Consider the following 23314-nt stretch of genomic DNA (forward strand, 5'->3'; position numbering starts at 1 on the left):
ATGGCCTATAAATGGAGACCCTTTGGCTCAAAGTTTTGTATCAGAAATCAGAGAGAAGAGAGTGATACACGAGTAGATTGTGAGGCAATACTGTGTGAGTCTGAGTGATTGTTGTAATCCTCCTCCAGTAAATATAGTGAATCCGCTGCCCCTCCGTGGATGTACCCGATTATTGGGGAACCACGTAAATCCTTGTGTTTCTCTGTGTTGTGTGTTTGTGTTTGCTTGGTTTGACTCTGGTTTAGCACTACAAAAACACCATTTATTACATGCCTTATGACCTGCAAAAATATTGAATGAGCTTCAGGTTCATTTATCTCATCCCCCCTCCTCTATTCTATTCCTAACTTCTTATTGACATCCAAAACAAACTCATAAACCTTCTTTGAATCTGGAAGGGAATTGGACACACTTTCTTTCTCCATGCACCTTTGAGCCCAAGCCACCAGCTTTGGGCTCTCTGCTTCTATGCTGAATTTCCCAAAGGTCTCCACTGCATAAAACCTGCTGTAAAATGGCACCAGTGCAATGTCTACCAACCCGAACTCGTCCCCCCCGAAATAAGGCTTGTCCCCAAGCTCTCCTTCCAGCAACTTGAAGATCTCCAGGAGCTCTTTCTTGGCTCTCTCTTGATCTTCCCCTTTGGTTCTTGTTATCCTCTTCATAGTGTCGTAAACCTAACAAGTACCACCAATTCAGAAAACTTCATGTTTTTTATTTTACAAGACGTTATAATTTATCCCAATCCGGGTCTACACGGACAAATGCCAGAGGCACAAAATTGCTATCACGTGAGCTAGCCACCATCTTACATTTTTAGCTACAACGAAGTGATGATGTCAATAGTAATGATGTGATGGATTTTTGTATCACCACTTCAGTAGTCCACGTATGTCATGTCAGATAAAGTCAGACATGGTATCTTACATTTTCACATCCTTGATTCAGGAAAAAATTTCGGTGCACATAAAAGCTCCTACTCCATTTGCTAGAGAAACGATTTTGCTCCCTCCGTCTCTTTTTAAGTGTCACGTTTCGTCACTCCAACTTATTAAAAAGACATCATCATTACACATTTCACATCAACTTTTACCTTCACTTTCCCTCTTTACCCTCTATGGAGACATCATCATTACATTTCTACTCACTAACTTTTCAAAAAGGAATTTACTTTTAGGGGCAAAATGAAAAATTTACAAATTTTTACCCACTAACTTTACAAAATGGACACTTATTGAGGGACAGCCCAAAATGAAATACTGGACTCTAAAAAGGGACGGGAGTACTTGTTATTACTTCTCTCTCTAGTGATTGGGTAAAACAACGTTATTACCACTTTCTCTAGTGATTGGGTAAAACATGCAGGGAAAGAAGGGGGAAGTGATTATAGAAGAGCTCACCTTTTTGTCAACAAAATCAGCCCAAAATCTAGCAACCGATCTTTGATATGGATCAGAGGGCAACAATGGGGATTTTCCCTTCCAGATTTCATCAATGTACTGAACTATTGTCAGTGATTCGCATACGGTTTGCCCGTTGTGGATCAAAACCGGGACCTTCTTGTGAACCGGGTTCCTCTCCAGCAGCAGGGGACTCTTGTTGAACACGTCTTCTTCTTTTAGCTCATACTCAGTGACACCCTTCTCTGCCAAGGCAATTCTCACCCTGGCTCCAAAAGGACTGAACCAGCCGTTCAGAAGAACTATTTCATCGCCACCCATTTTAATATTAGAGCTCAAAATGCCAAAGCAATAAGAAATTTGAGGTGGGTGGACTGGTATTTATTTACTACTATGGAGTTTGGAGTCTGGATTTGGAGGACGTCACTGCAAACGTCAGACTGTTTGATTAGTCCAAATGTTTTGGGTTTTTCTTCGATTTCCTGTTGAATTTGAATCATATAACAGTACCCACGTGGTAAAAACTTCATCAAGTAAAAATAATTCGACGTCACTGCTTACAGAATGGGGCTGGGGGGTGAGGAAAAAAGGGGTCAAACCAGGAATGCAATCTGGTTTCGAAGTCCATGGGTTGGCCTAAAGGCTCTCATTCCGGGGACTAGTATAGTCTTCATTTGAGTATTATCACTGTGAATAGTACTTAGTAGAATTTCCTTCCCTTTTTCCTCGTATGAATTGACAAAAATAGAAAACAGAATTGGAGATTAACTCGTTCAGTTAGCATGAAGTGCCTCTATATCCGTTATATCGCTTGGTTAAGCAGCTAGTTAAAACTTCTACGTACGAGTCCGAGTCCGGTCCTTTCTCAAATCAAAAGCCAGGGTTGCAGGGTTAGTTGATATTTACGAGTCTGGTACTTTCCTTTTATACTGATCCCATGAACTTCGAATCATATGTCATCGACGGTGGTACAGTACATTTTGCTAGTTCAGTCTGCACAAGCTAGAGGTTTCTTTTGAGTTAAAGAGGAAATTCAAAATCTTGTGACACTGTACAAATGTTGTTCATGATGCAAAATTTTGCAAATACTATATATAACTCTTCTTTTTTCCACCAATTGCCCCGTGCCTTTCAAATGCAGGCTCCTCGACTGGATTCCCAACTTCTGATTAAGCTAAAAAACAAACTCATGCACAGTTTTGGAGTCACGAAGAGACTTGGACACACTAGCCTCTCCCATATACAAAAGCTGATGCCACCAGAATGGGAAACTCTGTTTCCATGCTGAAGTTACCGGAGGTCTCCAACGTGTAAAACCTTGTATGCTGACGTTGCCGATGACTTGGACACACTTTCCTTTCCCGTATCATTATTGTGTCGGATTATGTAAAATTCTGGAAGACCCGTCATGTGTAATCGAGTAATTTCAATCCACAAAACAGTAAAGAAGGACAAATTTAACGTGCGTGCACAAGATGTACTTAGTTCGCTAGTATGCCTATGCTTATGGACAGAAACAAGTCCATTGCAGTGTATAAGGAGTAAAATCCTCGGATCTCTCATCATAACCTCTCTTTTCACTGCATATTCTCAATTTCTTGAAAATCCAATGTATACCTCCTGAATCTAGCTTATCCTACATATTAGTATCCAACGTAAAATCCAAGCGCATTCACATATTAGTATAGCATAGAACATTATTTGTATGTCAAACCACCTGCATAATGGTACGTTTTTATTCGCTTTAGCAAATGTTGCTTTGGGCGCAGGCGATTAATTGTCTTGAACGAAATAACTTCCATGGTTGAAACAATTTTCATCACAATATAATAAGCATAACAAGACATATCGCTTATTAATTTCGCTCACAAAGATGCTGATCAAAAACAAAAAATTCGCACAAAGATGAAATACGCATACATATACCACAGGCACTCCAATTCATGAACATTTTCTTACAATGGAAAACATCCAGAATCTAACAACATATGCCCTCTTTATTGCATAGAGGCAATTGACAAACTCTTATAATTAACCCCAAAATTAAAAAACCAAAGCAAAAAAAAAAAAAAAAAAAAACTGAAGCAACAACAAAAGCAAGACACTCCATGTGAAACACAACCTCCACCATCCAAATCCCATTTATCTACTCTATCCCCAACTTCTTTTTGAGCTGCAAAACAAAGTCATAAACCCTGTGGGGGTCTGGGAGGGACTTGGAGACACTCTCCCTCTCCATGCACCTCTTGGCCCATGCAACCAGCTTAGGGCACTCTGCCTCTATGCTGAAATTGCCACAAGTCTCATAGGCATAGAACCAGCTGTAGAAAGGGATCAGCGCCACGTCGACGAACCCAAATTCCTCACCCCCAAAGTATGGCTTGTCCCCAAGTGCCCCTTCCAACACCTTGAGGATGTCTATGTACTCCTTCTTAGCTACTTCCTGCTCTTCTCCTTTTGTGGTCCAAACTTTCCTCCCAGCATCGTACATCTGCGATTCACAGAACCAAAAATCAAACTCCTGTGATATTTTTTTTTCCGTTTTCCGTTTTCTTTTTTCGCAAGGCGACTAATATTTGACAGTCTTTTGGAACATATCATTTTTTGCTAGCTCCTGCAGGGAAACACAAATTAAAAAAAATACAGACAGACCTTATCTGCAATGAGATCATACCTTCTTGTCTACATAATCAGCCCAGAACCTGGCTTGAGCTCTCTCGTAAGCATTGGAGGGCAAGAGCTGCTTTTTCTCCTTCCAGACCTCGTCAATGTACTGAACAATGATGAGGGACTCACACACTGGCTTTCCATTGTGGATGAGAACAGGGATTTTCTTGTGAATTGGGTTCGTCATCAAAAGGAGTGGGCTCTTGTTGGTCAAATCCTCTTCCTTGTACTTATACTCCACACCCTTCTCCGCCAGTGCAATTTCAACCCTCTTCCCAAACATGCTTACCCATGTGCTCAAAACAACCACCTCATCAGCCATTGTCGAAGGTTGAGCTGAAAACACTGAAACAGTAGTAGTAGGCTGTAGGCTCTTTGGAGTTGGTTACTTGAGAAAAGATGAGTCCAGTGTGATTATATATAGATGTATGTATATGAATAGGTCGGTTTGGCGCGGTGACTGGGTGGTTAAGACTTAGGACTTGGGGTTTACTCCCAAGTCTCAAGTTCGAAACTTTAGCTGTTATAACTCTTTATGGAGCTTCGCGTTGACTTTAATTCTCCCCGCAAGTGAATGGTGGAATTGGATCTTAAGATTAGTCGAAGTGCGCGTAAGGACACTTGAGTTATCACGCAAAAAAAGAAGAGAATAGGTCAGCTGGTAGGTTCTTGAAAATTGTGGATGATTCTCGAGTAGTGCAATTAGTTAAGAGCATAATTTTATGAGAATCCTGTATGTTCTAGGTTCTTCTTTGGTGGCTAAGTTGTCATTGCTTATGTCAATTTTCTGGGTTGGTAGGGGTTGTGTGGTTAATGGTTTAAGGTTGCGTATTGCTTTTGTTCCCCACCTTTTTCCTCTTCAAAAGGAGACCACTTAGGATGCTACTATTATAGAAAGGATAAGATGTCCTTGATACCCAGCCCCATTTCTTTTACCTTTCTAAAGCATATGGGATAATGAACTTATTCCATTGTGGTTGATTGATTTGTGTTAGTGGCTGTGATACCTTTAAAAGTATGTTTGGGTAACTGGGGGAAATTTCTTAATACCGGAGTGGTAATTTATTCACTCATTGATTTGTTTATTTCATGGGCCCTGTCAAACACATTATTTATGCTAAAACTGCAGTTGGCCAACATCCAGCTTGTCAGTACGAGTTTATCTTTACAAGAATGGCAAGTCTATTCACCACATTGTACTTCTTGTCCATCTTTTAAAAAACAAAATGCAATCAAATTATGTGGTTATCGAAATCTGACCCACCTAATTTTCTGCTCAAATACTACAAGGGAATAGTACGATGGAACAATTGAATTCTGTGATTTAGGGTAAGCCCACCAGGATTACATAACACGGTGTTGTGCCCGCTCCCAGAGGTAATACTTTTCTAGGTGTGAAAATTTAGTATTCTTATCATAGAAAAAAATTGGTTAAGAGAAGTAAAAGTGTTTAAGAAAAATCTACTTAAACTCCACTTTTTTGTTAAACTAAAATTCTTCCAAGCTGCCATTGGCTGATTTCGAATTAAAGGGCTAATCCGTATTCTTTTATCACTGCGCAAATGTGCTTCACAATTCTTTTTTTTCCCTTTTCATTTTGCCCCTGGTTATTGTAGACCATCCAATGCATACCAGCTACTGGATTCCAACTTTTTACTGAGCTCCAAAACAAACTCATAGACCTTCTTGGAGTCAGGAAGAGACTTGGACCCACATTCATTTTACATATGCCTTTTAGCCCATGCCACCAGAATTGGGCATTCTGCTTCTATGCTGAAGTTGCCGAAGGTCCCAATGTGTAGAACCTACTGTAAAATGGAACCAATGCAATTTCCCAATGTATTAGATGTTATTTGCGGAAAAATGCGAACTTCACATCATTGCTGTGGAAGATGCGCACAATTCTGGAGGACTTATTACATGATAATAAGATGGTTTAAATCCGCAAACCGTAAAGAAAGACAATTTAGCACACTCATATACTTTATATGTGATTCCGTAGTGTGCCTGTGTCTACAGTCTACAACAGAGGAGACCAAGGCCACTATACAGTACGAAGAATACAATGCTCAGACTCCCAACCCAATCTCTCTTGTACTACTTACTCAAAATCATTTGGACATGTGATCTCTACCCGAAATTCCACCTTATCAGCCTAAGTCTCCGTAAAAGCACCATATATCTCTGACTCTATCCACAGAGTAACATACAAGATGTTTAACAGCAGCATAACATGTTACAAGGTAAAAATGTATGCCTAGGCATATGCATTTTTCACTATCAAAACAAACCCATGATTACCTATTTAGTAACAAGTCCAATTAGAATGAAAGAAGGGTATTGAATGAACCTACCTTTTTTTCAAGAAAATCAGCCCAAAATCAAGCACTTGCTCTTTGGAAAGGATTAGAGGGCAACAAAGGAGATTTATCTTTCCAAACCTCATGAATGTACTCCACGGTGCTTAGGATTCACACATGGCTTTGTGAACTGGGTTCAGAGTCAATAAAAAGGAGCTTTCGTTGGACAAATCCTCTTCTTTGTACTCACATACTCAACACCCTTCTCTGCCAAGGCAATTTCACCCTCAGGCCAAATGGCCTTGGCAGAAGTTCAAAATAACCACTTCATTGGACATTGCACCAGAGCCTCAATGCTAAACGGTAGTAGAAAAAGCAGATGAGTTCGTAATTGATCTGTAAATTTGGGCAAGACTATAGCTTCTTGAGGTGCAAGAATTTATATATATACAATTTGTATTAGTGATTATAGATCTCAGTGCGTGCGTAAGATTCCGTGATTATACCACGTTTATGTGTTTCAGTTTGATGGTTGACAAGTAGTAGAGAACGTAAAGTTCAATAGTTATTTCTTTGTTTAAACAAAAATAGTCATACAAAAGCAAGCCAATAATGTACTGCTCTCCATTGTTAGTGGTTCAGCTAAAATATTGTATTGCACAACATTATGTATGTAATTCTACCCTAGTTTATAGTCCCTCTTCAACTATATACCCAACCTTTGATTGAATTCCAAAAAGGCTGCATACATCTGATCAGGGTTAGGCAGAGACTTGGACACACTCTCCTTCTCCAAACACCTCTCGCCCCATTTCACTAGATTAGGACACTCTGCTTGAATGCTGAAATCCGCAAAGGTCTTTAAAAAGTTGAACCAGTTGTAGAAAGGAACAAGTGAAATGTCGACAAACCCGAAAGTCTCAACCCCAAAGTAAAGGTTATCTCCAAGTTCCTCTTCTAATAACTTGCACCACTCAGTCAGTTCCTTTTTTCCAGCTTCTTGATCCGCCCCTTTGCTCATCCATACCTTTCTGCTAGACTCATACACCTGCATTCATTTGGTGGTGTCCATATGTTAGATCTATCGTGGCTGCCAATAAATTTGTTTGTTGTTTGGTATTGTTTTCTGGTTCCGATTTCTGCGAAGGTTTTGGTATTGTTTTCAAATTTTGTATGGGTAGTGATGTATGAACTCTGATAAGTGCACTCCAAAATTTATCATTTTAGTGTTTAAAAATACACCCATCACAACACTAAAAGACAACTTTTGAAATGCAAAAGTTTGAGTGCGAAAATCATTTTCCTCAAACCAACTAAAGCTAGCCTAGTTAGCCACTCTTGTACATTCTCTATTGAGAATTTGAGAGGTCAAGAGGTCAAATCTTGCAGAATGCAGGAATTGACAACTAGTTTTCCTTTATAGGAGTCTTTTTTCATTGTTAGTTTATTTCTCCCCCTTATGGGGCTAGTTCTTGGTTGATTTTGCTTTGGAGTTGATTTAGTTACTGCAGACCTCACATGATTGATGTAGTGCTCCATTATTGTAAATTCTTTGAATGTAATTTCTCTATCCTTGACCCAAAAAATGAAAAAATGGTTCATTTTCCTTTTTGTGTTTGGTTTTCAGTTTTGCATGCTACAGACAACTTGTTACTGGTATGCTAAACTGCTTCAAAAAACTACTTTTCGAAACAAAATTCAGAAAACTATTCCGGTAAGATTTTCTGGAAAAAAAAAAAAAACATCCATTTCTCATAACACCAAATAAATGAGTTTTTCCATTTTCTCAAAATTCAAGAAGTACTTTTGTACCAAAACCATGTTATCAGAAAATAAAACTACTTGACTGTTGAGATCATTGAACTTAGGCAAATAATAGAGAAATCAAAGGAAAAGAACAAAAAGAAACAAGAAAACTCTTACCTTTGTGTTGATGAAGTGGTTCCAGAACCTTGCTTTTGCTTTCAGGTATGGATCAGAGGGAAGCAGCAGAAGAGATTCATCCTTCCACACATCATCAAGGTACTGGATGATTACATCTGATTCACAAATGGGTTTTCCATTATGGATCAGAACAGGCACTTTTTGATGAACGGGGTTCACCTCCACGAGCAATGGGCTTTTATCGGCCAAATCTTCATCTTTAGACTCGTAGTGAATCCCCTTCTCTGCTAAGGCAGTTCTCACCCTTGCTGCAAAAGGGCTTGGCCAGTAATCCAGAAGAATTACTTGACTTGCCATTCTTTCACTTCACAACCAAGAAGTGAGCCAAAAACTCTGAATGGAGTCAAACAGTCGAAAATTCATTATCCAAAAAATCATTGAAATTCTAATCAAATCTGTCGCCTACTAAAAAGTAGTGGAACTTATAGTTTGCCCCCTTTAACTATCACCTGGCCACACTTTGCCCCCTCCAACTATTCAATCCAACACTTTACCGCCTTAAACTATTATTTCACTGCCATCCAAGCCCTTCCATTAGCCGTCTGTAAGGGTTTAGGATGGAAAAAATTTCCAGGCCATTATTTATTAAACCCAAGGACCAAATTACCCTCTTCTTCCCTTCAAGCATACACAACCATCTCAAATTGAAAATTTCAGACTTTACACAAACACCTTTCTCTCCTCTCTCTCTCCCCATTGATTGTCCAGGAATCTAATCAGAATAGCAAACCCACATAATTCGCAATAGCAACTAACGAAATCTACAAAGAAAACGAACCTGTGTAGAATTCAATCCATAATTCGTAAGATTTTGATTTTTAAAAAAAAACATAAACCAAAGATAATACTGTTGGGATTTTTTTTTTAAATCATTTAATCCCACTCGCAAACGGAAGCGTAATCAGAAAAATTAAACATGCAAGAAACAAGACATAAAAGAGAACCAAAGAACATCCATCGGAGATTAAAACAGTCCTAAATATTGTGAATAAACTGTTGCAAATTAGGACCAAAGACTGCACTTAAGCTTTCCCTTTTCACCGAGAACACACTGCACACACGGTTTCCTCTTCTCCACTGAGAGCACCAACCCATAGTGCACCACTTCTTCTCTGTTTCTACCTTCGCAGCACTCACACACAAGCACTAGTCTTTTTGGGCCAAACAAAATTGGACCTATTTTCATGAGCAAAAAACCCAAAAAAAATACTCTTATAGAAAAAACAGAGACACAAAAGATACAAGTTTGACTCTCTCTCTCTCTCCTCATAGAGCATCCCCAATGGGAATGTATTTTAGAAAAGGTTGTATAGTTATTTTAGATGTAAAAAATGGTTAAAAGTTGGTTAGATGTAAAATAGAACCTATGCCTTTCCAATGGTGAGATGTAAAAAAAAGATGGATAATTAACTAACTTTTCATCCTCCTTAATTTTTCTCAACTTTTTTAATCCTAATTTAAGTACTACTTCCGTTGAAAAATAATTTTGGTATCCGATAATCGAGAACTTTAAAAAAAAAAATTCAGAAAAAAAACATACTCCCTCCGTCCCAATTTAGTTGTCACTTATTGGAGTTCGTGCCACTTTTCAATTGATTATATCTTGTAATTTATAATGTTTTAGGTGATTTTGAAAATATTGTATTATAGAACAAATCGAGATCTATCAAACAAGATCCATATTGGATATAAAATTCATTACCAATTTAAAGATATAACTAGTTTTTTAATCCAGTTAGAATAGAACTGGGACAAGTAAATTGGAACGGAGGGAGTACTTCCGTCCCATATTTTTGTTTTTACTTATCATCCACTTCAGTTACACAATTTACTTCATCCATTTACTCCCATCAATTCTCAACCACGTCATTTAATTGATCTATTTACTCCCCACTCTCAACTGCACCATTTACTATAACCATTTACTCATATCTACTCTCAACTACATCATTTACTCTCATCTACTCTCACCTACGTCATTTCCTCTCATCTACTATCACCTACACTATTTACTTCAGTCATTTACTCTTATCTACTCTCAACTACACCATTTACTTATCATCTATATATACTATCCTCCCCATTATTCATTCTCACACTCAAATCTATATACAGTCGCATCTTTCCAAAAAAATCATCATGAGCAGTTTAACCCACAGAATATTACTAGGAGAATTTGACGGATCTTCCTCCAATGATGATGAGATTGCAATGGCGCAATTGATCATGGCCAGGCAATACCTAAAATTTTAAAGAAGACGCCAACAAGGAGGTCATGTTGGTTCTACAAGTGGTCGAGCCTGGATCCCCCTTTACAGAGTTGCTGCCAACCAACGACTCAATGCTGATTACTTTTATGAGTATTCGCTCTATGACGAAAAGTTGTTTCAGCAACGTTTTCGAATGAGTCGACCCTTATTTCACAAGATCTTGGGCAAACTTCAACAACATGACGTGACGTTCGTCCAAAGGAATGATGCGACAGGAGCTGCAGGTCTTTTTGGTATCCAAAAGATGACAGCAGCTCTGAGGATGATGGCATACGGGACGCCTGCTGATAGTCTTGATGAGTATCTCAAGATTGGGGGAAGTACAGCAGTTGACTCTCTTCAAAGCTTCTGTAGAGGCGTTATCTCTATTTTTGAAGCAGAATACCTGAGAAAACCAAATGAAGCAGATACTGCAAGGCTCCTACATGTGGGCAATCAACGTGGTTTTCCTGGAATGCTAGGCAGCTTAGATTGTATGCATTGGCAGTGGGACAAATGTCCAACTGCATACCATGGCTTCTTCAGTGGCTGCAGCGGAAAACCCACTATCGTACTTGAAGCAGTTGCATCGTATGATTTGTGGATTTGGCATGCCTGGGTCATTCAACGATATCAACGTGCTTGATCAATCTCATCTCTTTGATGATCTCAGTGCTGGTCGTGCCCCTCCAGCCCATTTTATTGTTAACGGGAGTCAGTACGACATGGGGTACTACCTTGCTGATGGTATCTATCCAAAATGGGCGACTCTCGTCCAAACCATATCTCAACCACAAGGAAGAAAGAAGCAACACTTTGCGAGGATGCAGGAGGCATGTTGCAAAAATGTTGAAAGGGCATTTGGCGTACTCCAAGCACGCTGGGCAATTGTGAGAGGACCGGTGCGATTCTGGAATGAGGAGGATCTAGACTGCATCATGAAAACATGTGTCATTTTGCATAACATGATAATTGAAAACCAACGTGATCACGATGCTAGTGATGAAATTACTAAACTTCTTTCTTCCAACCCAATTCAAGTATCGAGAGATATCACTCCTGCATTGGTTGATTTCTTTAAAAATAACCGCAGGATTCGATCAAATGAGGCACATCATTCGCTCCGCAATGATCTTATTGAACACCTATGGGCCCGTAATGCAGATGAAGAATGAGGTTCCCGTGTCTTGTATTTCATTTTCGAGTCTTGTATTTCATTTTTTGAGTCTTGTATTTCATTTTCGAGTTTTGTATTTCATTATCGAGTCTTGTACTTCATTAGCTAAATAAAATGCATTTTATTATCAAATAGTACTCAACGATTACATCAAAGTCAAGATTATTACATAATTACTAAAGACTATTACATATGACAATAAAAAATTATTACAATCTATAATCTGGAAAATCAGAAAAATAACCGTTCGAACTTGAGCTAGCCGTCCATTTAGCCAAGATTTCACCCTTGCGATATTGGTAATAAGCCTTCATTTGGGGGTCTTGAACCAAATCCAAGTCCATTTGCATAATCCTATCTTCCATCTCTTTTTCCTTCATTGCTGCCTTCCTTTCCTCAAGTGCCACTCTTCTCTCATCATTTGCAGTAGTCATTTCCAAAGCCGCGACTCTTCTTGCTTCCATTTCAGCTCTCTTACCTTTCTTGTCAGATGTAGTTTGGTTGAATTTTTCCATCAAATTTATCCATTCACGTTCCTCATTTTCTGTTTTTTTGGTTTTCAACAATTTTGCCTTTGATGCTTTACATCCAGGAGGCCTCTTTCTTGGAGACTGAACACTACCTCCACTCGTAGGATTGCTATCTTCCAATGTAGTCGCTATGTTTGGAACTTGAGAGAAATCAGGAGACTCTAAGTTTTGATTTTGAGAGAAATCAGGAGATAGAGGGACCGAACTCGTATCAATTTGTGAAGATCTTGGGTCAGATCGGGGTAGAGTTAAATCCGCCCACTTCATACTGTGTTCTAATATTGCCCAGCAACAATCCAAATTGGTGAAAGGTTTATTCTTATCTTTGTAATGTCTCTTCGCTAGATTAATCTATACACATGATAACAAAATTATTTAATTAATTATCAAAATAATAATATTAACAAAATTCTTATGAAAACATTAACTTGATAGAAGCAAAATAATACCTCATTTTGTTATGAAAATAAATTTTTACGAAAACAAAATAATAATATTAAAAAAAAAAAAAACCTCATTTTGTTATGTCATTCCACTTTAATGTTGCCTTTGAATTTGCCTTAAAATTTCACGATATTTATTGCAAGCCTGCTGGATGACTTGCCATCGAGACTTGATAGAAGCATCTGAACGTACATCGCCTCCTGTGAATTCGATGTATTTTTTTGCAACCCGATCCCATAATTTAGATCGTGCTTGGTTGGTACCGACAATCGGGTCTTGACTAACGCATAAGTAAGCATTACAAATTGCTTCATCTTGATCGGAGGTGAACGATTTTCCTCTTGCACTACGACTTCCATCTGCCATAATTGATATTTTATTTTTTTTGGAGGGTGTTTGTGGAGAATGGAAGAATTTTTTGTAGTGAAAATCATGTTAAAAACACCCATGTATAGGTAAGGGAAAAAAAAGCCCGTTGCTGAATTGATCCGTTGATCAACGGTCAAAAGATCCGTTGGCTGATTGATCAACGGTCAGCTGAAATGAACATACCCTCTCAACTTTACTCTCTCTCTGTCTCAACTTTACTCTCTCTCTCTCTCTCTCTTTCTCTCTTTCTCTCTCTACGGAACCAGTCGGTGGAAACCCACCCCCCTCTCTCTCTCTTTGAACCAAAGGAGATGAAACCTCCCTCCCCCCTCTCTCTCTCTCGTGTTGATATCTCTGTCTCTTACCGACTGTTCCCGTTGAATACCGAGATGAAACCCTAACTCCCCTATGTTGATGATCACCGACTGTTCCCGATGATATCTCTGTCTCTCATCGACAAGATCCCTCTCTTTCCCTCTCTCACCTCTCTCTCTCTCTCACACACACACACACTTGATTCCGGCATTTTTTGGCCACTCCGGCAAATATTTGCAGAAACCGGCGACGAGGAACAAATTCCGGCCAACTATCCAGCGAATACAAGTAATTCCGTTCGTCCATTTTTCTGGTATTGCAGTTGGATTTGATGATGTTTGATGACCTGTAATTTATAGCTGTAGCCAAAAAGGGATAGAAATATACATCTCCCTTTCTATCTATGTCATTTTACATCCAGATTTATGCTATTTTACATCCTGGAGGGGTTTTTTTTGCATCCAGGTTCTATTATAAGTATACAACCCAGTTTTATCAACGGACCAATTCAGCAACGGGCTTTTTTTTCCCTTACCTATAAATGGGTGTTTTTAACATGATTTTCACTACAAAAAATTCTTCCATTCTCCACAAACACCCTCCAAAAAAAATAAAATATCAATTATGGCAGATGGAAGTCGTAGTGCGAGAGGAAAATCGTTCACCTCCGATCAAGATGAAACAATTTGTAATGCTTACTTATGTGTTAGTCAAGACTCGATTGTCGGTACCAACCAAGCATGATCTAAATTATGGGATCGGGTTAAAAAAAAATACACCAAATTCACAGGAGGCGATGTATGTTCGGATGCTTCTATCAAGTCTCGATGGCAAGTCATCCAGCAGGCTTGCAATAAATATCGTGGAATTTTAAGGCAAATTCAAAGGCAACATCAAAGTGGCATGACAGAACAAAATGAGGTATTATTATTTTTTTAATATTATTACTTTGTTTTCATAAGAATTTATTTTCATAACAAAATGAGGTATTATTTTGCTTCTATCAAGTTAATGTTTTCATAAGAATTTTGTTAATATTATTATTTTGATAATTAATTAAATAATTTTGTTATCATGTGTATAGATTGATCTAGCGAAGAGACATTACAAAGATGAAAATAAACCTTTCGCCAATTTGGATTGTTGCTGGGCAATATTAGAACACAGTATGAAGTGGGCGGATTTAACCCCACCCCGGTCTGACCCAAGATCTTCACAAATGGATACGAGTTCGGTCCCTCTATCTCCTGATTTCTCTCAAAATCAAAACTTAGAGTCTCTTGATTTCTCTCAAGTTTCAAACACAGCGACTACATTAAAAGATAACAATCCTACGAGTGGAGGTAGTGTTCAGTCTCCAAGAAAGAGGCCGCCTGGATGTAAAGCATCAAAGGCAAAATTATTGAAAACAAAAAAAAAACAAAAAATGAGGAACGTGAATGGATAAATTTGATAGAAAAATTCAACCAAACTACATCTAACAAGAAAAGTAGGAGAGTTGAAATGGAAGCAAGAAGAGTTGCGGCTTTGGAAAGGACTACTGCAAATGATGAGAGAAAGGTGGCACTTGAGGAGAGGAAGGCAGCAATGAAGGAAAAAGAGATGGAAGATAGGATTATGCAAATGGACTTAGATTTGGTTCAAGACCCCCAAATGAAGGCTTATTACCAGTATCGCAAGGGTGAAATCTTGGCTAAATGGACGGCTAGCTCAAGTTCGAACGGTTATTTTCCTGGTTTTTCAGATTATTGATTGTAATAATTTTTTATTGTCATATGTAATAATCTTGACTTTGATGTAATCGTTGAGTACTATTCGATAATAAAATGCGTTTTATTTAGCTAATGAAGTACAAGACTCGATAATGAAGTACAAGACTCGATAATGTAATACAAGATTCGAAAATGAAATACAAGACTCAAAAAATGAAATACAAGACTCGAAAATGAAATACAAGACACGGGAACCTCATTCTTCATCTCCATTACGGGCCCATAGGTGTTCAATAAGATCATTGCGGAGCGAATGATGTGCCTCATTTGATCGAATCCTGCGGTTATTTTTAAAGAAATCAACCAATGCAGGAGTGATATCTCTTGATACTTGAATTGGGTTGGAAGAAAGAAGTTCAGTAATTTCATCACTAGCATCGTGATCACGTTGGTCTTCAATTATCATGTTATGCAAAATGACACATGTTTTCATGATGCAGCCTAGATCCTCCTCATTCCAGAATCGGACCGGTCCTCTCACAATTGCCCAGCGTGCTTGGAGTACGCCAAATGCCCTTTCAACATCTTTGCGACATGCCTCCTGCATCCTCGCAAAGTGTTGCTTCTTTCTTCCTTGTGGTTGAGAAATGGTTTGGACGAAAGTAGGCATGTCAATGGACCGGATCCGATCCAAAAAATCCAATCCGGATCCGGATCCGAATCCGATAACATCGATCCGATAATCCGAATCCGGTAATTCAATACGGATCCGGATCGGATCGGATTAAATCCGTTATCAATCCGAATCCGAACTTCTTCTTTTTTTAAATTTTTTTTTTAAAATAGTAAAATTTTTATTTTGAAAAAAAAAATGTTTAAGAAGTTGTATTTTTATTTTTATTTTCTTTTTTAAATTTTTTTTCGGAAAATAATTTTTTTTTTAAAAAAAAAATTGTATTTTTTTGAAAAAAATATTTTTTTTTTGCTAAAATTTTTGAAGTAAAAAAAGTTTCCGGATCGGATTCGGATTCGGATCAGGATTACCACTATCGGATTTGAGTTTTATCGGATCTGGATCGAATTGTGTCTTATCGGATCCGGCCCATTGACAGGCCTAGACGAGAGTCGCCCATTTTGGATAGATATATACCATCAGCAAGGTAGTACCCCATGTTGTACTGACTCCCGTTAACAACAAAATGGGCTGGAGGGGAACGACCGGCACTGAGATCATCAAAGAGATGAGATTGATCAAGCACATTGATATCGTTGAATGACCCAGGCATGCCAAAGAAAGCATGCTAAATCCACAAATCATACGATGCAACTGCTTCAAGTACGATAGTGGGTTTTCCGCTCCAGCCACTGAAGAAGCCATGGTAAGCGCAGTTGGACATTTGTCCCACTGCCAATGCATACAATCTAAGCTGCCTAGCATTCCAGGAAAACCACGTTGATTGCCCACATGTAGGAGCCTTGCAGTATCTGGATCATTTGGTTTTCTCAGGTATTCTGCTTCAAAAATAGAGATAACGCCTCTACAGAAGCTTTGAAGAGTCAACTGCTGTACTTCCCTAATCTTGAGATACTCATTAAGATTCAAGACTATCAGCAGGCGTCCCATATGCCATCATCCTCAGAGCTGCTGTCATCTTTTGGATACCAGAAAGACCTGCAGCTCCTGTCGCATCATTCCTTTGGACGAACGTCGTCATGTTGTTGAAGTTTGCCCAAGATCTTGTGAAATAAGGGTCGATTCATTCGAAAACGTTGCTGAAACAACTTTTCGTCATAGAGCAGATACTCACAAAAGTAATCAGCATTGAGTCGTTGGTCGGCAGCAACTCTGTCACGGGAGATCCAGGCTCGACCACTTGTAGAACCAACATGACCTCCTTGTTGGAGTCTTCTTTGAAATTTTTGGTATTGCCTGGCCATGATCAATTGCGCCATTGCAATCTCATCATCATTGGAGGAAGATCCGTCAAATTCTCCCAGTAATATTCTGTGAGTTAAACTACTCATGATGATTTTTTTGAAAAGAGGAGACTGTATATAGATTTGAGTATGAGAATGAATAATGGGGAGGATAATATATATAGATGGTAAGTAAATGATGTAGTTGAGAGTAGATAAGAGTAAATGACTGAAATAAATAGTGTAGGTGAGAGTAGATGAGAGTAAATGATGTAGGTGAGAGTAGATGAGAGTACATGATGTAGTTGAGAGTAGATATGAGTAAATGACTATAGTAAATGGTGCAGTTGAGAGTGGGGAGTAAATGGATCAATTAAATGACGTGGTTGAGAATTGATGGGAGTAAATGGATGAAGTAAATTGTGTAACTGAAGTGGATGATAAGTAAAAACAAAAATATGGGACGAAAGTAATTTTTTTTTTTCGAAATTTTTTTTTTAAAAAGTTCTCGATTACCGAATACCAAAATTATTTTTCAACGGAAGTAGTACTTAAATTAGGATTAAGAAAGTTGAGAAAAATTAAGGAGGATGGAAAGTTAGTTAACTATCCATCTTTTTTTTACATCTCACCATTGGAAAGGCATAGGTTCTATTTTACATCTAACCAACTTTTAACCACTTTTTACGTCTAAAATAACTATACAACCTCTTCTAAAATACATCCCCATTGGGGATGCTCTTATACCTTACCAAAAGCACTCCATCTCCTACTCCGACGAACTGACCCACCGTCGTCTAGCTCATCGCAATTCCCTCGTCGGAACCACATCTGACCCAAGTTCTCATCAAGACCCACTCTTACCGGACCCTCATCTGACGCACCCTCCGTCATAGCCATACCCAACCCCCCTTTCTCTCTAGAAAAACAAGCACCCACACACACACACACACACACACACACACACACACACTCTCTCTCTCTCTCTACACAGATCCGTCTGGTAAAATTCGATCGGGAATAGTTCAGATTCGGCGTGGTCAAGCGGAGAAGATGGAGTCGACGACGTCCTGCTAGTGCAGCAGGTTCGTCGTGCTGGTGCCACAGGTGCAGCAGGTTCGTCGTACTGGTGCCACAGGTGCACTACGACAGTGGATTCATGTAGGCGGTCATCGCCGCGCCATCGGATTGCCCCTGTCCCTTACTCGTCGCCGCCATGTAAATGATCGGGCCCTCCTGCTCTGATCCCGCCAGCAGCAGCGGAACCATGTTTACGAACATGGATTAGGGGTTTTAATAATGATAGAGGTCGAGCTAACCATATGGAGATTACCCGGTGGGGAGGTTTGCCGAGGGAGGAGGGGCGGAAAGAGGGAGATCTCGGTCGTGTTTACTGAGACGGATATATTGAAAGGGTTTTTAAGAACCAAGAAAAGATATACTACAAATGAGTGTTTTTATTAGGGGCAAAATGGTAACTTAAGGCCTCTCCGTTACGGAAGTTACCCGGATTAAGAGTTTTCATTAATTAAAGGGGGCTAAGTGCCAAAAAAAAAAATAGTTAGAGGGGGTTAAGTGTCTTCGAGGCATAGTTGGAGGGGGTCAACTATAATTTACCCTAAAAAGTAGTATGTTCAAAATTAGGCATAGAAGTTTTAGTAATTTTTTATTTTTTTTGAAAAATTTTCAATTGATAAAAGAGATCATGTTACATCAAGTATGAAGTACATAATATAAATCCGAAACATTAAATCAATTGTTAGAATTCACGAGATAGCCAATCCCAAATACCAGAAATAAACTCGTCATATGAAAAAAAAAACAACTAAAAAAGGAAAAATCCTTTTAAGGAAAGAATACACATATGCAAGTGTAGAGACTCGAACTTCTAACCTTCTAATGAGATGCAAAAAGTTATACGATGATAGACCCAAAAAAAAGGCTACATGTGATAGACTTCCCTACTCATTGCCAATTAATTTTGAATTGGATATAAAGTTTCCACTATCATTGCTTATTTAGAGGATCAAATAAGTGTAGAGTTTTATTGGAATTTAAGAAGAAAGAAATGTTTCAACTTTGAAAGAATAAGGAAAATAAAAATAAATTTAGGACTTTTGTCCATAGTTCTCTTTACTTTGTTTTGTCTTTGTTCCTCTCCTTCTCTTTCTTAAGTTTGTAATAAGTACCATTGAGGAGTCCTAGGTACCCAAAATCATCTGAAATTTAAAAATCAATGGTTCAGATTCATTTATTTGTAGTAGTATCTTCTCATTCCTATCCTTATAATAATAACACAACTAACTTCATCTGTAATTCTTTTTCATAATCTTTTTCCCCTGATCTCTTTCTTTTTTCCACAACCAGAACAATGAAAAACTTGCATTATTGCACACCAGATAACTTGTCAATTTGATCATGTCCAACTTCTTCAAATACATCACAAAATTTCCTAAGATGGTTCAATCAAAATAAAAAATGTGTGAACTCCATTAATAATGTAAAACAGTCAAGTCAGGCTGATCGCAGTGGCTAATCCTTCATATGAGATATATATTGAGCAAAAATACACTAGAAGAAAACATTGAGTGTAACAAGAAGAAAACATTCCCCTTGACGAACACAACATAAAGAAAAACATAAAGGTAAAAGAGGACAAGAGCAAATTTGAAGGGGAGGAAAATCCAAAAAAAGGGGCCAAAACATACAAAATGGGCTGATAGAACAATGTCATACACTTTCTATCATAGAAAGTATAAGCTTTCTTCTCCCTTTATTCGGCATCATACTTACTCCCAGGGTTCTACTTAGAACCAATCTTCATCCTTATCTCAGTGAGGAAGTCATAAACCTTGTGCTGATCAGGGATAGACTTTGACACACTCTCTTTTTTCATGCACCTATGAGCCCAATCAACTAGTTTCGGGCACTCTTTCTCCATGCTAATTTTTCCCCACTGCTCATACCCATAGAACCAACAGGAGAATGGGATTAGTGACACATCTACTAGGCCAAAAGTCTCACCCCCAAAGTATGGCTTGTCTCCCAACTCCCCTTCCAATAGCTTGAAGCATTCTATGAGCTCACTCTTGGCAGCTTCTTGGTCTTCACCTGTTGATAACCATAGTTGTTTCCCAAGGCTATATATCTGTAGATTACATATCAAGCACGAAGGTGGGTAAGAGTAACGACGAAAATTTTACTTGGAAAATGTATACTTGATGCAGAATTGCCATATGTGAAGGGGGTACCACATTCTACGAAAGGAAGAAGAAAACATTCAAAATGATTTTGCAATGAAGTTTCAAAATTGTGACTTATGAGACATAGGTATAGGTGTTCAAGTTTTCAGAAGTCCAGAAATGTGCCCAGCGTTCGTCCATCTTCCTTGTTCCCAATGGATTTACACAACCCCATACTAAAATGAATGGGCCGCAGTCGAAGCCACTAAAAGACAAGTGAGGCCAGTTAACCCCAATTTTTTGATTTCTCATTATGGAATGTCATATTTTGCAATCCATATTTTTCAGCTTGACCCCATAATAGAGCTTTTAATCTGCCATAGATGGCTATTGCTCAAAAATTTTGTGTCTGCCCTTGACCATAGTAGAGCGCACATGATCCTGAATCCCGATCATAGTAAAATGATTTTAAAATTAAGGAAAATCTTGTACATAATAAAATCCATCTAAAATGATGAAACAGTTAGAAAAATTTTGATATCATGAGCCATACTAGTAGTGTTGCATAACTGTATTGAAGTACACATGGAAGAGTTAGAGCACTCACCTTGTTGTCCACGAAATCAGACCAGAACCTGGCTTGCGCTCGCTTGTAAGGATCAGACGGCAATAGAGCAGATTTGTCCTTCCACACTTCATCAATGTACTGAACAATAATCATTGACTCGCATACGGGCTTTCCGTTGTGTATCAAAACTGGGATTTGCTTCTTAACAGGGTTCATTTCCAGTAACAGAGGACTCTTGTCCCTCAGGTTCTCTTCTCTAGACTCACACTCTACCCCTTTTTCAGCCAAAGCTATTTTCACCCTCATCACAAAAGGGCTGCTCCAGAACCCCAATAGAATCACTTCGTCCGCCATTGGTGCGAAAAACTCAAAGAACTAGATAAAAGATTGAAGCAGAAGAAGAAGCAAAAGAAGAAGAAGAAGAAGAAGACTGGGAAGATGTGTTTTGGGTGTTCGTTTGTGGTGAGTATTTCTAGGAGACTAGGAGTCATATTTGACCATTATTTTCCGAGCATGGACCTTTGACATTTGCTTGGTCTTGAATCAAACCTGAGAACAGTGTCGCTGAATGCGTCATATAACTTGGCGGAAACGGTATTTGGGTTAGTAACTAGTAAGTTTCCATCTTTGTGTTAAATCAATCTCCGTAACGACATCTCCGTCTTGCAAAGTTATAGCAGTTCACTACAAAATTAAGAAAAAGTGCGGTTGTTGAATAAATATATAGGATGAATTACACCTACCTCTCCTGACGTTACCCCGCGCGCAGGGGAGCAAACGAGCCGGGTGCTTGACCCGGCTCGGCTCGTTTACTATACGAGATTAAAACTCGAGCTCTCTTAACGAACTGAGTCTATGCAAACGAGCCAAGATTTTTCAAGCCGAGACAAACATTAGAGTCATGAACTCGACTCGTTTACTACACGAGCCCGAGAGTTCTCTTTTTCGATCAGACCAATTATAAGACAGTCTCCTGAATTGCTTGTCCTGCATGTGCTGTCGCGCCCCATATGCAGATAAATATAACCGGGGCAATGTACTTACATTTCACGGTTCAGTCATCAAATCAATAAGTCTAGATTAGGCATCGCGGGCCAATTTAGTAGCTATAAGCTTGAGAGAGCACATTAGAGTCATGAACTCGACTCGTTTACTACACGAGCCCGAGAGTTCTCTTTTTCGATCAGACCAATTATAAGACAATCTCCTGAATTGCTTGTTCTGCATGTGCTGTCGCGCCCCATATGCAGATAAATATAACTGGGGCAATGTACTTACATTTCACGGTTCAGTCATCAAATCAATAAGTCTAGATTAGGCATCGCGGGCCAATTTAGTAGCTATAAGCTTGAGAGAGCACAAAGAAAAGAACCATGCTACTGGTACAGACAATCTGTGCACAGATTTTGTGGTGGAGCCCACCACGAGTCTCACACAAATGATCCGAGCCGTTCATTAAATGTAAAATATTTTTTCAAGAGTCTTCGTAAAAAATCAGCTCAATCTAATACCTATAAGTACTCGATCCAATTATCTAAATTTTCATTCAGATTTCCGGATAATGAAAAGTTAGATGATTAGATCAAGCACCTATAGGTATTGGATTGAGCTGATTTTTTATAGAAACCCTTGAAAAAATGTTTTACATTTAATAAACGGCTCGGATCATTTGTGTGGAACCCATGATGGGCCCCACACAAAATCTGTGCACAATCTGTGCACAGATTGTATGTACCAGTAGCATTTCAGCAAAGAAAAACACAATCACAACATAGATAGGGATCAAGGCACAACTAGAAGCAAACCCATGCACAACTTGCTAATAAGAACAAGCAAATTTAAAGAGCCTAATATTGGTGTCTGCAATTCTCAGTTTACAAGTATAACTTGCTTCTAAAATGACAGAAACCAGCATCACCATTGTACAACAACTAAGCTCTCGTACCATCAGTAACGATCCGCGCCAGTTGACCTGCTAATTCTCAGTCCAACCACGTGACTCAAAAGATTAATCTCGAATTAGATATTAGTTGTTCACGATTCGTTATATACTGTGGAAATTTTATGTCCATCTCAAAATCAATTGGCAATGAATGAAGAAGTCCCAGATGTTATTAAGTGATCACCCATTCCACTCCCAAGCAATGTGAGATTCTATTTCCTTAACATCCCCCCTCACGTGCAGCCGCATTTGAGGTCTGTCACGTGTGGCCACTTTTGGGTCCTATCATCGTGCAGCCTTTTTGCTGGTTTGTCATCGTGGGGTGTGGATTGTTAATTTTTAAAATGTGGGGTGGAACGGGCCCCGCTCTGATACCATGTGGAAACTTTATGTCCATCTCAAAACCAATTGGCAATGAGTGAAGAGGTCCCAGATGTTATTAAATGATCACTCATTTCACTCCCAAGCAATGTGGGATTTTATTTCCTTAACATATACTACCACCATTTTATTTTTCCCACCGATGGGGGACTTCCTAAATGCATAGCTGAATGCAATACAATCTACATGTGTTGAGGTATTTTGGTCTTCTTCTCAT

The 23314-nt window shown here is 38.8% G+C and overlaps 5 protein-coding genes and 1 pseudogene across 5 annotated transcripts; 1 reads left to right on the forward strand and 5 right to left on the reverse strand.

The window, feature by feature from the left end:
- Nucleotides 1–258: 258 nt before the first annotated feature.
- LOC131329478 (probable glutathione S-transferase) lies at nucleotides 259–1770 on the reverse strand. Its single transcript, XM_058362613.1, has 2 exons — nucleotides 1401–1770; nucleotides 259–677 (listed from the first exon to the last, which is right to left on the reverse strand). Exons 1-2 carry the CDS (start codon nucleotides 1719–1721, stop codon nucleotides 333–335), a joined length of 666 nt encoding a protein of 221 aa, XP_058218596.1. The 5' UTR covers nucleotides 1722–1770; the 3' UTR covers nucleotides 259–332.
- A 1553-nt stretch (nucleotides 1771–3323) lies between these two features.
- Nucleotides 3324–4770, reverse strand: LOC131329479 (probable glutathione S-transferase). Its single transcript, XM_058362614.1, has 2 exons — nucleotides 4075–4770; nucleotides 3324–3891 (listed from the first exon to the last, which is right to left on the reverse strand). The coding sequence occupies exons 1-2, from the start codon at nucleotides 4387–4389 to the stop codon at nucleotides 3547–3549; spliced, it is 660 nt and encodes a 219-aa protein (XP_058218597.1). The 5' UTR covers nucleotides 4390–4770; the 3' UTR covers nucleotides 3324–3546.
- Nucleotides 4771–6914: 2144 nt separating this feature from the next.
- On the reverse strand, nucleotides 6915–8708 carry LOC131329480 (glutathione S-transferase U25-like). The gene is made up of 2 exons (XM_058362615.1): nucleotides 8291–8708; nucleotides 6915–7415 (listed from the first exon to the last, which is right to left on the reverse strand). The coding sequence occupies exons 1-2, from the start codon at nucleotides 8606–8608 to the stop codon at nucleotides 7074–7076; spliced, it is 660 nt and encodes a 219-aa protein (XP_058218598.1). The 5' UTR covers nucleotides 8609–8708; the 3' UTR covers nucleotides 6915–7073.
- Nucleotides 8709–10450: 1742 nt separating this feature from the next.
- On the forward strand, nucleotides 10451–11735 carry LOC131328695 (uncharacterized; annotated as a pseudogene).
- Nucleotides 11736–15363: 3628 nt separating this feature from the next.
- Nucleotides 15364–15714, reverse strand: LOC131328696 (uncharacterized). The gene has a single exon (XM_058361606.1). The coding sequence runs from the start codon at nucleotides 15712–15714 to the stop codon at nucleotides 15364–15366; it is 351 nt and encodes a 116-aa protein (XP_058217589.1).
- A 3835-nt stretch (nucleotides 15715–19549) lies between these two features.
- LOC131329481 (probable glutathione S-transferase) lies at nucleotides 19550–21221 on the reverse strand. The gene is made up of 2 exons (XM_058362616.1): nucleotides 20814–21221; nucleotides 19550–20172 (listed from the first exon to the last, which is right to left on the reverse strand). The coding sequence occupies exons 1-2, from the start codon at nucleotides 21126–21128 to the stop codon at nucleotides 19828–19830; spliced, it is 660 nt and encodes a 219-aa protein (XP_058218599.1). The 5' UTR covers nucleotides 21129–21221; the 3' UTR covers nucleotides 19550–19827.
- Between the last annotated feature and the right edge of the window lie 2093 nt (nucleotides 21222–23314).

The sequence above is a fragment of the Rhododendron vialii genome, chromosome 6a (assembly GCF_030253575.1).
Source record: "Rhododendron vialii isolate Sample 1 chromosome 6a, ASM3025357v1".
Taxonomy (NCBI): domain Eukaryota; kingdom Viridiplantae; phylum Streptophyta; class Magnoliopsida; order Ericales; family Ericaceae; genus Rhododendron; species Rhododendron vialii.

Coding starts and splice junctions, on each gene's coding strand:
- LOC131329478 (XM_058362613.1), bottom strand. CDS start 1,721: ATGGGTGGCGATGAAATAGTTCTTCTGAACGGCTGGTTCAGTCCTTTT. Junction 678..1,400: donor CTGATTTTGTTGACAAAAAG/GTGAGCTCTTCT, acceptor GGTACTTGTTAG/GTTTACGACACTATGAAGAG.
- LOC131329479 (XM_058362614.1), bottom strand. CDS start 4,389: ATGGCTGATGAGGTGGTTGTTTTGAGCACATGGGTAAGCATGTTTGGG. Junction 3,892..4,074: donor CTGATTATGTAGACAAGAAG/GTATGATCTCAT, acceptor TGTGAATCGCAG/ATGTACGATGCTGGGAGGAA.
- LOC131329480 (XM_058362615.1), bottom strand. CDS start 8,608: ATGGCAAGTCAAGTAATTCTTCTGGATTACTGGCCAAGCCCTTTTGCA. Junction 7,416..8,290: donor ACCACTTCATCAACACAAAG/GTAAGAGTTTTC, acceptor AAATGAATGCAG/GTGTATGAGTCTAGCAGAAA.
- LOC131328696 (XM_058361606.1), bottom strand. CDS start 15,714: ATGCAGGAGGCATGTCGCAAAGATGTTGAAAGGGCATTTGGCGTACTC.
- LOC131329481 (XM_058362616.1), bottom strand. CDS start 21,128: ATGGCGGACGAAGTGATTCTATTGGGGTTCTGGAGCAGCCCTTTTGTG. Junction 20,173..20,813: donor CTGATTTCGTGGACAACAAG/GTGAGTGCTCTA, acceptor TGTAATCTACAG/ATATATAGCCTTGGGAAACA.